The sequence below is a fragment of the Centroberyx gerrardi genome, chromosome 14 (assembly GCF_048128805.1).
Source record: "Centroberyx gerrardi isolate f3 chromosome 14, fCenGer3.hap1.cur.20231027, whole genome shotgun sequence".
Classification (NCBI taxonomy): Eukaryota; Metazoa; Chordata; class Actinopteri; order Beryciformes; family Berycidae; genus Centroberyx; species Centroberyx gerrardi.
The window spans coordinates 13,932,644-13,945,845 of NC_136010.1; the positions used below are offsets into that span (position 1 = coordinate 13,932,644).

General features: G+C 47.6%; 1 protein-coding gene across 2 annotated transcripts; it reads left to right on the forward strand.

The window, feature by feature from the left end:
- Positions 1–891: 891 nt before the first annotated feature.
- ncoa6 (nuclear receptor coactivator 6) lies at positions 892–13,162 on the forward strand. Of its 2 annotated transcripts, XM_071921032.2 has the most exons (17): positions 892–987; positions 1,909–2,242; positions 2,598–2,753; positions 2,901–3,023; positions 3,559–3,681; positions 3,790–4,617; positions 4,807–4,950; positions 5,421–6,741; positions 6,873–6,991; positions 7,161–7,591; positions 7,700–7,936; positions 8,094–11,124; positions 11,520–11,576; positions 11,708–11,738; positions 12,222–12,263; positions 12,521–12,654; positions 12,768–13,162. In XM_071921032.2, the coding sequence occupies exons 2-17, from the start codon at positions 1,957–1,959 to the stop codon at positions 12,812–12,814; spliced, it is 7,110 nt and encodes a 2,369-aa protein (XP_071777133.2). In that variant the 5' UTR covers positions 892–987; positions 1,909–1,956; the 3' UTR covers positions 12,815–13,162. The 2 variants fall into 2 exon arrangements, with proteins under 2 accessions (XP_071777133.2, XP_071777134.2); XM_071921033.2 differs by lacking the exon at positions 12,222–12,263.
- Positions 13,163–13,202: the final 40 nt, after the last annotated feature.

Consider the following 13,202-nt stretch of genomic DNA (forward strand, 5'->3'; position numbering starts at 1 on the left):
ATCATTTCTACTGTTGTAATACAAAATGCATTAATTTGGGACAACTCAGAAATGGCTGCGTCTTGTTTATTTCTTAGTGTATTTATGATTGTTTTATTTTAGACTGTATATTTGAAAAAAGTACCTACAGCTTTTGTAAAGCATCACAATAAAAATGGTTCTATAAAAGTCCAGAATGGCCAATGCTGACTGACTAATATGCCCATAACCTGATTGTCTCTCTTTTTGGTTACTAGTGCACTATGACTGTTTGGTGATGCTTGTTGCCTTTGCTGTAGAGTATCTTGTCTTAAGACACCTGTTTGCGCAGCACCTAACGTTTGACTTGATGTGCATTATTTATTACTTACTTTGTATCTGATTTTACTCAAAATCAACAATGTCCAAACCCAAGAAATAAAATGTTTGCACACATCTTAAATTTGAAGAATGTTTGTCTTTATTTTGCTGACCCATTAACAAATAAACAAGTGTAAGCGCTTTCTAGGTGCTGGGGTTGAAGGGTATGCGTGACAGGAGCAAGTCAAACCACGTTGGCTTAAAACTCCACCTATTACCAAAGTGTTTGACTAGCCACTAAAATCAACAAATCGTGCGTTGGTTTCCACTGTTGCTCACTTGTACTTGAGCCTACTTTGTCCAAATAAAACTTTGTTATTGTCAAGGTTTTGGTAGCCCTGAAGGCTATATTGAATTTCTCATAGGAATATCATATGACTATAAATATGTTGTGAAAGGGAACTTGTAGTTGTATTTCCTTGAGTACAGATTTCTCGTTAAATATATCCTTTATTTTCACCCCGTTCCCATTGAAGTATTATATTGGCCCGTTCCCCAAAAGGGTTTTATTTTGAAATTTATAACCGGAAATTCTATTTTTCATTCTGGCTGGCTTGACACTGTTGCTCCCTTGTGATTCATGTTTTGTTAGCTAATCTAGCTAGCAGATGTCGATTGGTTGCACTTATTTCCAGATGAATATGTTTGGTAAGGCTTTAGCGTTAATTTGTGTCATTTATTGGTGATCATAGCTAGCTAGTTAAAGAGTAACAAGCTGTGTAATTTGCAATGCGTTCATGATGAATCAACTGCAGGGCTACCTAGCTAGCTAACGTTTGCTAACATTTGCTAGCTTGCTAACTAGAGCTTTTTGAGAAGCCTGCAAGACCCGCCTTGAAATTGATATTGTCCCTTTTCATAGTGAATTGTCAGCTGGAAACATATTAGGTTGGCTTGTTATTTTACTACATAGTATTCTGATCTACGTGAAATTGTTTAATATCATGGGATACAGTTAACATTTGTTTCACCAGTGCCGATTTTGATGGCTTAACGTTAGCTTACGTTTACGCCAAGGCCCGTGTTGTTGGGCCGATAGTACGTTAACTAGTTAGCTACCGTCTACGCTAGCTAATATACACATTGTACATTACATTAGACAAATCAGACCAAATTATGTATAATGGTGAAAATATCCCTGGAAGTTGAATTGTCTGACCACCCACTACCAAGCCAAAGCTGTATAATTACTTGACCTCTGCCAATGCAAGCGACATACCAGGTGATGTCAATGAGGAATAGTGTTGTTATTGCAACGCTAGCTGTATTGTGTGACTAGTTCTACTGATCATAAGTGGATTCCTCAGAGAAAAGGAATGAATTTTGTTTGACCTTGTCTCAATCGAAGCCTGACCTCACTAAAGTATAACTGAACTCAATTTCTCTTTAATTTGTAGTTAGCTAGCTATCCAGCAGACTGAGAAGCACCCAAGCTCTATGTCAGAGGCTTCATGTGGGCAAATAGTGTTTGTGTCCAGTTTACCATGTTGTATGCATCTTTGCTTGTCTGTGACATTAGACATGTGTGGGCTATAGTCAGCTCTTTCTCTCTCTCTTCTGGTATTGCAGCATAAACGGTTCAAACTTGGGCCACGCCACTCCTACTAACAGGGGAGGATGGCACATCAACATACCCCACCTCAGCTGTCCCCGGGGACAGACTTCCTGGAAGCAGATAATGATTCCGACAGGGACTCCGGGGTTGGAGATGATGCAGGAGAGGATGCTGACAGTTGCCATGGAAGCACAATAACACAAGAGGAGAAAGATGACAAAGAAGAAAGCAGTGGGAAAGAGGAAGATTTTACCATTTTTGTTGCTTTTCAAGGAAACATGGAAGATGAGGACTTCACAGAAAAACTTGACATTATCCTTAGTGGGATACCAAGCATTCTTGATATGGGTTAGTTTTATTTTGTTCAATTGAACCCTCATTTATGCAGCAAAAGTCAACAGAGAGCTGACCAGTACAACCACAGTCTTCTGCTGGTGGCCACTGAGCAGCGCCTTAGTGTTAATATAGGAGATGTTAACAGACTACACTTGTTCTCAGCACACTTGAACACATGTACATTTGAAACATGCCCTTATTTCTATGGCCTTCTATGTCCCAACCACAATTCTTTTTGCGCCATTCTTTTACCTCCATCTTTCACCAATCCTTTATAGCTAATAATGTCTTTCCCTTATCTTCTTTCCATTCTCTACAATCTCTCTTTGTAAATGCCTTTCATACCCATCCATTCTCCCTCTCGTAGGCTCAGAGAGGTTGCAGCCACAGCACGTAGAGCCATGGAACAGTGTACGTGTTACCTTCAACATTCCCCGGGACGCTGCTGAGCGGCTCAGACTGTTGGCCCAGAACAACCAGCAGCAGCTCAGAGACCTGGGGATTCTCTCTGTGCAGATAGAAGGTACGACACGGCCCTGGGGAAGCTCAAAATCTCTGTCCTTTCAAAATGGTCCAGGAGTCAATGCATTTTTTGTCTGTGGCACTTGAAAATAAAAGGCACAAACTGGACCTCTTCTAATAAATTGTTACTGGTGTTCACTGTGTTCAGGGGAAGGGGCCATCAATGTGGCCATGGGACCAAATAGAGGACAAGAGGTCAGAGTGAATGGACCAATTGGAGCACCTGGCCAGATGAGAATGGATGTGGGCTTTCCAGGTCAGCCTGGTCCAGGTATGGGTTTACTGAATAGGTTACACTTTGTCATGTATCTGTAAAGGTGGCCTGAAACTATGAAACTGACTGAAACTGTGATTGGATTTTGGATTTAAAAAAGTTGTTTTTTGACAGCTGTTATAGAGGTGCATGCAGTATGTCGTGCATGCAAGAAAACAAATCTAGATTGTCTCTCAAGCTTGTAAATTTCTTACATGAGTGATGAAGACATAAATAAAATGCAGTAATGCACACAATGTCAGTGTAATGCTTGGTAGGTTGTAGTAGGTTATAGCAAATCATTTTCTTTTGTCTTACAATCAGTTGTTTTCACTTTGAAGCTTTCCATGCAACAATACTCATTTGCAAGGATGAATAGTTTTGAGCACATCATTTTGCATGACAAAGTATTAACTGGCTAGCATTCATTTTAAAATGGTTTCCACTGTTTTGGAATGTCCGTATATGAGAGAGAGAGAAGATTTGTGCTAATTCATTCTTAGTTATTTGACTGTTTACACATATTGATAAAAGGTACACATATTTCCATCAGGAGGGGTCAGGATGGCCAATCCATCGATGGTTCCCCCTGGTCCTAGCATGGCAGGTCAGGCTATGGTCCCAGGCAGCAGTGGACAGATGCACCCCCGAGTTCCGAGACCATCTTCACAGACAGGTTCGAGTCATTTCTCCCTTGTCAAGTTAGACTTATGTGGGTGTTTTGAATATGATCTTACTTGCTAAGTTAAGTAATAAAAAAAACTGCATTTTGCTCTCTTCCCAGATGTGATGGACCCAATGATGTCAGGTATGTCAGTTCAGCAGCAACAACAACTTCAGCACCAACAGGCTGGCCCCCATGGCTCGGGCCCCATGCCCCCCCAAGCTGCCCATCACATGCAGGCTCTGCAGGCCGGGAGGCAGCTCAACCCTGCCGCACTGCAGCAGCTCCAACAACAGCATCACCAACAGCAACAGGCCCAGCAGCAAGCTCAGCTCTCCCAGCTCGGACCCAGACCTCCGTTCAACCCATCAGGCCAGATGGCTGTGCCTCCTGGCTGGAACCAACTGCCCTCTGGGGTCCTCCAGCCTCCAGCCACCCAAGGAGGCCCTGCCTGGAGGAAGCCCCCACCCCAAACCCAAATGGGTCAACGCCCACCTTCCCTTGCCACAGTTCAGACTCCTAGCCACCCTCCACCTCCTTACCCATTTGGCAGCCAGCAGGCTGGACAGGTATTCAATGCCATGGGACAGGGACAATTACAGCCGCAGCAGCAGCCAGGAATGGGTCAGTTTGCAGCTCCCCAGCCTAAAGGCCCTCAGGCTGGGCCTGGTGGTGTAGCAGGACCACCCAGACCCCCTCCACCACTTCCACCAACCTCTGGACCGCAGGGCAACCTCACCGCCAAGTCCCCTGGTTCTTCCTCATCTCCTTTCCAGCAGGGTTCACCTGGAACTCCACCCATGATGGCCCAGCGACCTACAACCCCACAGGGTTTCCCCCAGGGCGTGGGCTCCCCAGGAAGAGCAGCCCTTGGACAACAGGGTAACATGCAACAAGGGTTTATGGGAATGCCCCAGCATGGACAGCCAGGGCCCCAAGTGCATCCAGGTGGGTAACACCTTCTCCCCAAACACAAATGCCCACAGAAGAATTAGCTTTTGTGTTGATATTGTGTAAAAGGCTATACTAGGTTAAAGGTATACTACATTCTTTTTAGGACATTGGCAACAATTGTTCCAAAAATGTTGCATTTTGTTGTCTACACGAGATGGTAAATTGAATGAATACTGATTACAGGCATGCCTAAGCGTCCCATGGGCTTTCCTAATATGCCAGGAAACCAGAACTTTGTCCAAGGTCAGGTGAGTGCCAGTGCTCCAGGAACCCCTGGTGGAGGAGCCAGTCAGCAGCTACAGAGCAGCCAAGCGATGACTCACACAGGTAAAATGACTATCGCATAATGATGATCCAATGGTTGTTCTCACTATGGATGAGGAGACACGGGCAAGTTTTGGTGGTGGTGGAGGGAGTAAAATGGTGTTGAATGACCATAACCTAGATACATATGAAACCACTTATCTGTCTATATATATGTAATAAACCAGTAATAAGTACTGTAAAACAGTATTTCCTCTATATTCAAAAACTAGACACCATTGCTAGAGAAAGTTAAATGCTGTAAATAATGTAGCTTTATGTTCTCTCACAACACAAAAGTGTAGGTCCAATGCTTAGAATTGGCACATTTAGTAGAAAGATATAGATATAGTAGAAAGAAAATTAATAGAACAAGTGTTGTCAGCTTTGTTTAAATACTTAACTGCGTATTCTCTGTTGTGCACCACATTTTTATCGCATGGCAACTAGTAAAAATGGTAAAACTGTAATTTTTCCTGTCATTTTTACATCAGGAGCTCAGCCATCAGTGTCCACGCCAAACACATTGCAGGGTCCACCCCATGCCCAGCCTAATGTTATGGGTGTCCAAAGTGGCATGGCAGGTCAGCCCCCTGGTACAACCGCTGGGCCTAATATGGGCCAGCCACAGCCTGGCCTCCAGACCCAGATGATGGGCCTCCAGCATCAGGCCCAGCCCGTGTCCTCCTCCCCCAGCCAGATGGTTCAAGTCCAGGGTGGAGGTCAGACTGTCCTCTCCAGGCCCCTCAGTCAAGGGCAGAGAGGAGGGATGACCCCACCCAAGCAGATGATGCCTCAACAAGGCCAGGGGGTGATGCATGGGCAGGGTCAGATGGTTGGAGGCCAAGGGCACCAGGCCATGCTCCTACAACAGCAACAGCAGCAGCAACAACAGCAACAAAACTCCATGATGGAACAAATGGTTGCTAACCAGATGCAAGGCAACAAGCAGGCATTTGGGGGCAAGGTTCCAGCTGGGGTCATGCCAGGCCAGATGATGCGTGGCCCTTCTCCAAACGTTCCAGGTAACATGGTTCAGTTCCAGGCCCAGGTCGGTCCGCAGCAGCAGATGACCCCACAACAGCAGCAGCAAATGGCTCAACTCCAACAGCAGCAGTTACAACAACAACAGCACCAGTTACAACAGCAACAACTACAGCAGCAGCAGCAGCAACAACAGCAACACCAACAGATGAGCCAGCAGCAGCCCCAGCAGGTTCCTATGGCCGGGAATCCTAACCAAGCTATGGGCATGCATGGTCAGCAGATGAGGCTCCCTGCTGGTCATCCTCTGGTCCAACAACAGTTACAACAGCAGCAGCTACAACAGCAGCAGAAACAGCAGCAACAGGCCATGTTGCAACAGCAGCAGCAGCAGCAGCAACAGGCAGCTCAACAACACCCGCATCCTTTGGGCGACCCCAGTGGTGGGACAGGGGATATGGGGGTCCAACAGATGCTCCCTGATATGCAGGCGCAGCAGCAGCAAGGCATGATGGGGGGCCCTCAGCACATGCAGGTGGGCAATGGCCACTTCGCAGGCCACGGCATGAACTTTAACTCGCAGTTCCCAGGTCAGATGCAGATGGGGGGACCTTGTGGACAGCCAGGTGGCTTTCCTGTCAACAAGGATGTAACACTCACTAGCCCACTGCTTGTCAACCTGCTGCAGAGTGATATCTCAGCCAGCCAGTTTGGGCCAGGAGGAAAGCAGGGAGCAGGAGGGGGCAACCAGGCCAAACCCAAAAAGAAGAAACCCCCACGAAAGAAGAAGCCTAAAGTGGGAGAGGGACAACAGCAAGTAGAGGGACTTGGGTAATGATTAGTATTTATTATGGTTTACTTTATTACTTGCCGTTTTGGCAATAGCAATTGAACTAACCTGAATCAATGTTGTTATCATGAATTCTTTGTCAATTTGATCCTATTATAACTGCCTTCTACAGGGGTCTAGATGTGGCTGCTGGTCTGGAGGACTCTGAATTGCCAAGTCTGGGTGGAGAGCAGAGTGTGGGCTTAGACAACTCAGGCCCCAAACTCCCTGAATTTGCCAACAGGCCTGCAGGTAAAAGATGTCATTTAATACATCTGGGCAGTTATTTTATCGAACTTGCATTCAGTTGCTTATTCTCGAGTAGTAATGATTTTCTTTTCTTCTGATTATATAATTTTTTGTTTTCAAAATTCTTGTGTATTCATTTTGAATATCGGTGGTGCTCTTACACTTTCCCTAGGCTTCCCTGGCCAACCTGGAGACCAGAGAGTATTGCAGCAGGTACCCATGCAGTTTATGCAGCAGCAACAACATCAGCAGCAGCAGCAACAACAACAACAACAACAACAACAACAACAACAACAAATGCAGCACATGCAACAACAGCAGATACAGCAACAGCAAATGCAGCAGCAGCAACAAATGCAACAACAAATGCAGCAGCAGCAAATGCAACAGCAGCAACAATTACAACAGCAACAGCAGATGCAGCAACAGCAGCAGATGCAACAGATGCAGATGCAGGGGCTTCAAAATGCTCAAGGTCAGCAGGGGATGACAGGGCCTCAGACTCCAGGTCAAGGCCCACCTCAGATGCATCCTCACCAGCTGCAGCAGCAGCAACAACAACAGCAGCAGCAGCAAGCTCAACAACCACACCTGCAACAGCAGGTGACATTGTTAATTACCAATGCTGACAGTGTTTTTTACTTAACAAAATACATTCCCATTTTCCTATTGATACTCATGCATGTTTGTGCCCATTTTATTATATTTTAGCAACAGCAGCAGATGATGATGATGCTGAAGATGCAGCAGGAACAGGCTAAGAATCGCATGTCCATCCCTCCGGGAGGGCAGCTGCCCCCTAGGGGCATGGTCAACCCATCAGAGGCACAGAGACTGCCGGTCTCCCAGCAAGGCAATATGCCTGTTATGATCAGCCTCCAGGGACATGGAGGAGTCCCGCCCTCACCTGACAAAGCCAGAGGGATGCCCCTCATGGTCAACCCACAGGTGAGGGCCAAGTGCTAAAGCATTTGTAAACACAAAAAACATAATATTGACATTCACATCTTTTGATTTGTAATGTTTAAATTTTACTTGTAAATGCAATGACATGTACTTTCTTTGGGGCATACTGTACATCATTTATATTCTTTCTCCGCTCCAGCTTGCAGGAGCAACGCGGAGAATGTCCCATCCTGATGTAGGACAGGGTTCCCAGGGTACGGGATCTGAAGAGGCCCCTGCAGGCGCCCACACCATGCAGGACAGGCCTGGAGTCCCAGAAATGGGGGTGCAGTCTGGAAATGGGGCCCAACAGATGATGGCCAATCAGGGTGCCAACAGTCACATGATGAAACAGGGCCCTGGTCCATCACCCATGCCCCAGCACCCTGGAGCCAGTCCCCAGCAGCAGCTACCCACTCAGCCTCAACAAGGAGGCCCCATGCCTGGCCTTCATTTCCCCAATGTCCCCACCACCTCACAGAGTTCCAGGCCCAAAACCCCCAACCGAGCCAGCCCCAGGCCGTACCACCATCCCCTCACCCCAACTAATCGTCCACCTAGCACTGAGCCCTCGGAGATAAACCTCTCCCCTGAGAGGCTAAATGCCTCCATTGCAGGGCTGTTTCCTCCCAAAATCAACATTCCTCTGCCTCCCAGGCAGCCCAACCTTAGCAGGGGTTTTGACCAGCAGGGTCTTAACCCCACAACTCTGAAAGCCATTGGGCAGGCCCCTCCTAGCTTAACTCTACCAGGCAACAACAACAATGGCAGTGGTGGTGGAAATAACACTAACAACGGCCAGCAGCCTTTCTCCACTGGCAGTGGAACAGCAGGTGCGGGTGGTAAACAGGACAAACAGTCTGGAGGGCAGGGTAAGAGGGCGAGTCCCAGCAATAGTCGGCGGTCTAGTCCAGCCTCTAGTCGCAAGTCAGCCACTCCAAGTCCAGGAAGGCAGAAGGGGACAAAGATAGCCCTCAACTGCCCTCCCCACCAGCAGCAGATGGTCAACCCTCAGGGGCAGACCATGATGCTAAGCCCTGCCTCAATACCCCCCAGTCCAGTATCTATGCCCTCACAAGTGAGTGTAGGCATGGAGGCACAGCAGACCCAGAGCCCCTTCCATGGCATGCAGGGTAATCCTGCCGAGGGAATCAGGGATGGTCAGGGAATGATGGTAGCGGAGCAGCGACAGATTCCTCAGCCCCAACCCCAGCCTTTGAGGGAGTTTTCAGCTCCTAGAATGGCAAGTCCTCGTGTCCCCACGCCTCAGGAGGCTAAGCCTGGTTTGGAAATGCAGGCTGGGGCAGTTGAGAGGCAGCCAACACACCCAGCACCTCTGCAGGACTCTGAGGCATTACCTCCTGTAAGGGAGGCTCCAACCTCCCTCAACCAGTTACTGGATAACGCGGGTAACCCCAACATGCCTCACCGGCCTCTACAGAATGCTTCTGCAAGGGATGTTGTGGGGAAGGAGAGCCCTAAGCCTGCTTTGGATCCAGAGAGACCACTCCCCAGTAATTCCCAGAGCTCAGACATGCCAGGTCCTATTGTTGCTACTGCTGCTATGAATGAACCAGAAGCCAAACCCAAGCCCACTATCCCAATCCCCACCAGCAGTCCTAACTTGCAGCCTACTGCGATTCCCAACATGCACCCCAGCACTAACATGAACCCCAGTACTACCCCAAGCCTTAACCCAAACCCCATCTCCAGTCCAAGTGTCATCCCCATTCCAAATGTAAACCCGACACCCACCCTGAACCCTAACACTAATGCCACCCTCAGTGTAAGCCCCAACCCAGTCACTTCCAGTCAGAGTAGTCCTGCACCAACTGTCAGTACGAGTTCTAACTCCAGCTCTGCTGTCAGCTCTAAACCAAGCCCCAGTCCTAAACCTGTGACCAGCGTTCACTCAGTCATACAGATCCCTGCCTCATCCAGCACCATTTCCCCCAACCAGATCACTGTGTTTGTCACCTCTAACCCCATCACCTCTGCCTCCACCCCCCAGGCACCCCCATCCATGGTCTCCACCATGGTGGCTGTCCCCAACAAGAACATCAGGCCTCAGGATGTCCGACAGCAAACCCCCATCTCCCGGCCCCCTCAGTTCATCACCACCACCCCTGTATTTATCAACCCCATTTTCCAGGTCCCTAGTGCGTCTGTTGCTCCCAATACCACAATGGTGTCGCAGTCAGTCACCATGGTGGGGCCTATCCAAGTGTCCACTACAAACATCCAGCTCTCTCCTGCCCCAGGCTCCACGCAGCCCTCAGGGGCTAATATGACCAGCACTCAGCCTGCCAGAACAGTTGTTGGGCAGGTCCAGATAGCCACAAATATGTCCTCAGCAACCCCAGCTGGTACTCTCCCTGCTCCTCAGCAGATCAACCCAGGGACTCTCAAAACTGAAAACCTAGGTGAGGTAGTCCCTACCCAGAAATCTAGTCCCCCAGTCAGTCAGCCGTCTCCCCATCCAAGCCCGTCGTCGGCGTCATCTCCCTTTCAGCCACCCCTGGCTTCCCCTCCTCCCTGCTCTACTCCTGGAGCTGCAGCCACCATCCGAAAGAGCCCCATGTCCCCAGCCTCTTCTGCCCAGGTTAAAAGTAAGCCTATGCAGGCTGCTGTACCTGTTTCTAGCACAGCTGACTCCCAGCAGAGCCCTGAAGACAGGCCTCCACAGCCAGGGCCTGGCACTGCTGCCATGCCTATACAGGTCTCCCTTCATCCTCCTGCCAGCCCTGTCGTTCAGATCGAAGCACCAGCACCCCAGACTGCTGCAGCTCCAAAAATCATGACTCCACCTCCGGTCTCCTCTCCAACCCCAGCTCCTGTCCAAGTTGCTGTCCCTGCTCAGATTGCTTCCCAGGCTCCAACTCCTGCCCCAGCTTCAGTCTCAAGCCCAGCCAAGACTGCAACCGCTCAAGCTCCTGCTGTTACTGTTGTTGCTACTACCACCGTTGCATCTTCTGCTACCTCGCTGTCTCCCCTCGCTCCTGCACAAAGTCCAGTACCATCCATTGTTCCCACTGCTGCCGTCCCTGGGCCTACTCAAGAGGCTCCCCGAGCCACATGCTCCCCAGTTGCTAACCCAAGTGGAGCTCCACCAGCCCAGTCTGACCCCCCAGCTATGGAGTCTCCCATGCAGTCAGCCCCAGCATCTGCTGAAACCACTCAGACAACCCCAGGTAAATATACAGCTGTCAGCTAATAATTCACTGGCTATGTTTACATCTACAGAGTACCCCAGCTGCTGACCATGCTCCGGTGAAGGTCTTAATCAGCCGTTTACTTGCACCTTTGATATCCTTTGATTCCCAGCGAAAACCAAAAGTGCCTGGAGTAAGATGTTTACATGCCACAGTAACATGTTTAATATCGGATAAATTAGGCAACTTAATCAAGTTTCTCATAATCAGAGTACAAGCTTGCCTGGGTTATTCTAACCAAATTATGACGTTTAAGTGCGTCAGTTCAAAACCAAGTTACTCAAGTAATGGGGTTGAGAACAGAATTCTCTGCATGTACATATATGTTTCTAGTGGAGAAATCAACTGTGTTTTCATATAATCCTTTTCCCCAGCACCCATTCAACCAGAAGTTACTCAGTCACAGGAGCCTGTTGCCAGTGAGAAGACGAGTAAGTGTTGTCATACTTGTTGTTGAAGTTGTTAGCAATGCCATGAGAGAAAGGATAATTTTTGTGATATCTTGTAGTTGAAGCATTAGAACCTGTGTGGCATGGAGCTAACGTTTGTCTGTTCTCTGCAGATGAAGAGGTCTCGACAGTTTCTGAACAGGGGTAAGACTCTTGATGAATATTTACCACTTGTTCTTATTAATGCTGTATTGCTAATTAACTGTGTATTGCTTCCTGTGCTGGGGTTTAATAAGGTGTACCATACTGTTGATCTCTGAAAAGCTGGCCTAGTCTTAAGATCCATGCTCTTGAAGGAGAAATGCTTAGACATTTCTAACTCTACTGAAACTCAGGGAGTTCATTTGGTTGGCCAAGGGGGCACATGGTGAAAGCAATGAGCCACGTGGCCTCAACACTTGGTATGTATGCTTGGCATGCAACAATATAAACATACTAATGCATGTCAGAAAATAAAACAAATACCTCTTCACAGAAGAAGCAAATGCTTCCACTCCACAGACCTTTCATATGCTCATGGCCATGTCTCTTTTCCTGGGGATTGTCATAATATGGTGGGGAAGTGAAACCATGTTTGTTCGGCACCACAGTTTATAGTTTACCGCTGTTTTTCCACTTCTATCACAGATGGGCAAAGAAAAGAAAGACGCCCATCAACTTAGTCCCAAGGTATGTATTTTAACAAGTATTTGCGCTGCCAAGACACAAGCAGTGATCATGTCGACAGTTAACGTAGCGGATGCTGTCAGGATGAAGACGGACAATATCTGTGGTAGACGAGGAAAAACAGCTGAGTCCCGAGTGGTATTCCATCTTTCTCTGAGTAGAGCAGAGTTACTCGCGCCCTTCCATCTTTAGTAACATCATCCATGTGTTCTTCTCCTTCCCTTCGTGTTGTGTTTTGTTTTTCTGTCTGGTGCTCCCAGAGTTGCCGTGGAGAAACCCAAGGGGCCGAGCAGACGAAGCTCCCGGGCAGAGAAGGAGGTGGAGGAGGAACCAGTGGCAGACAGCGGGATGAGGAAGAGATCGGCCAGACCTGGAACCAGTGCTGCTGCAAAAGGTGATTTGCAACAAAAAAGTTCCTCTACAACAAAGCTATACACTCAAAAGGATGCAATCGCTGCCTTTTCCTTAATACACGTGTACTTAACAGAGTTTCTCTCTCTTCAACAGAAACTGGAGCCAGCCCCACCCAGGCCAAACGAAGGAAGTCTAAATAGGCCCAACCACAGTTGTGGCAACCTGTGAACTGTACTGTAAATGTATTTTTTTTTTCTTTTCTGTGAATCATTTGATATCGGTTTCTCGGTCCCAGATTATGAATTTTCAGTGATGGAGGAAGAAACCATGTACAGATTGTTTTAAAAGAATTATGTTATTGTTTTGTCCCTGCTATTATGTGAGATTGTAGTTAGAATGTGTGCATATGTGTTTGTGTGAATGTGCTTTTTTTTTTTTTTTTTTTTTTTTTTAAATGCTGGATTAATCATGTGAAGAGATAATGGAGCTTGTCATGATTGTATAATTATGTTGTAAAACTGAATTAAATTTTCTACTGCTTTTGTCCTGTGAAATTGTTCGATCTGTTTTATTTCTAGTTGGTTATTT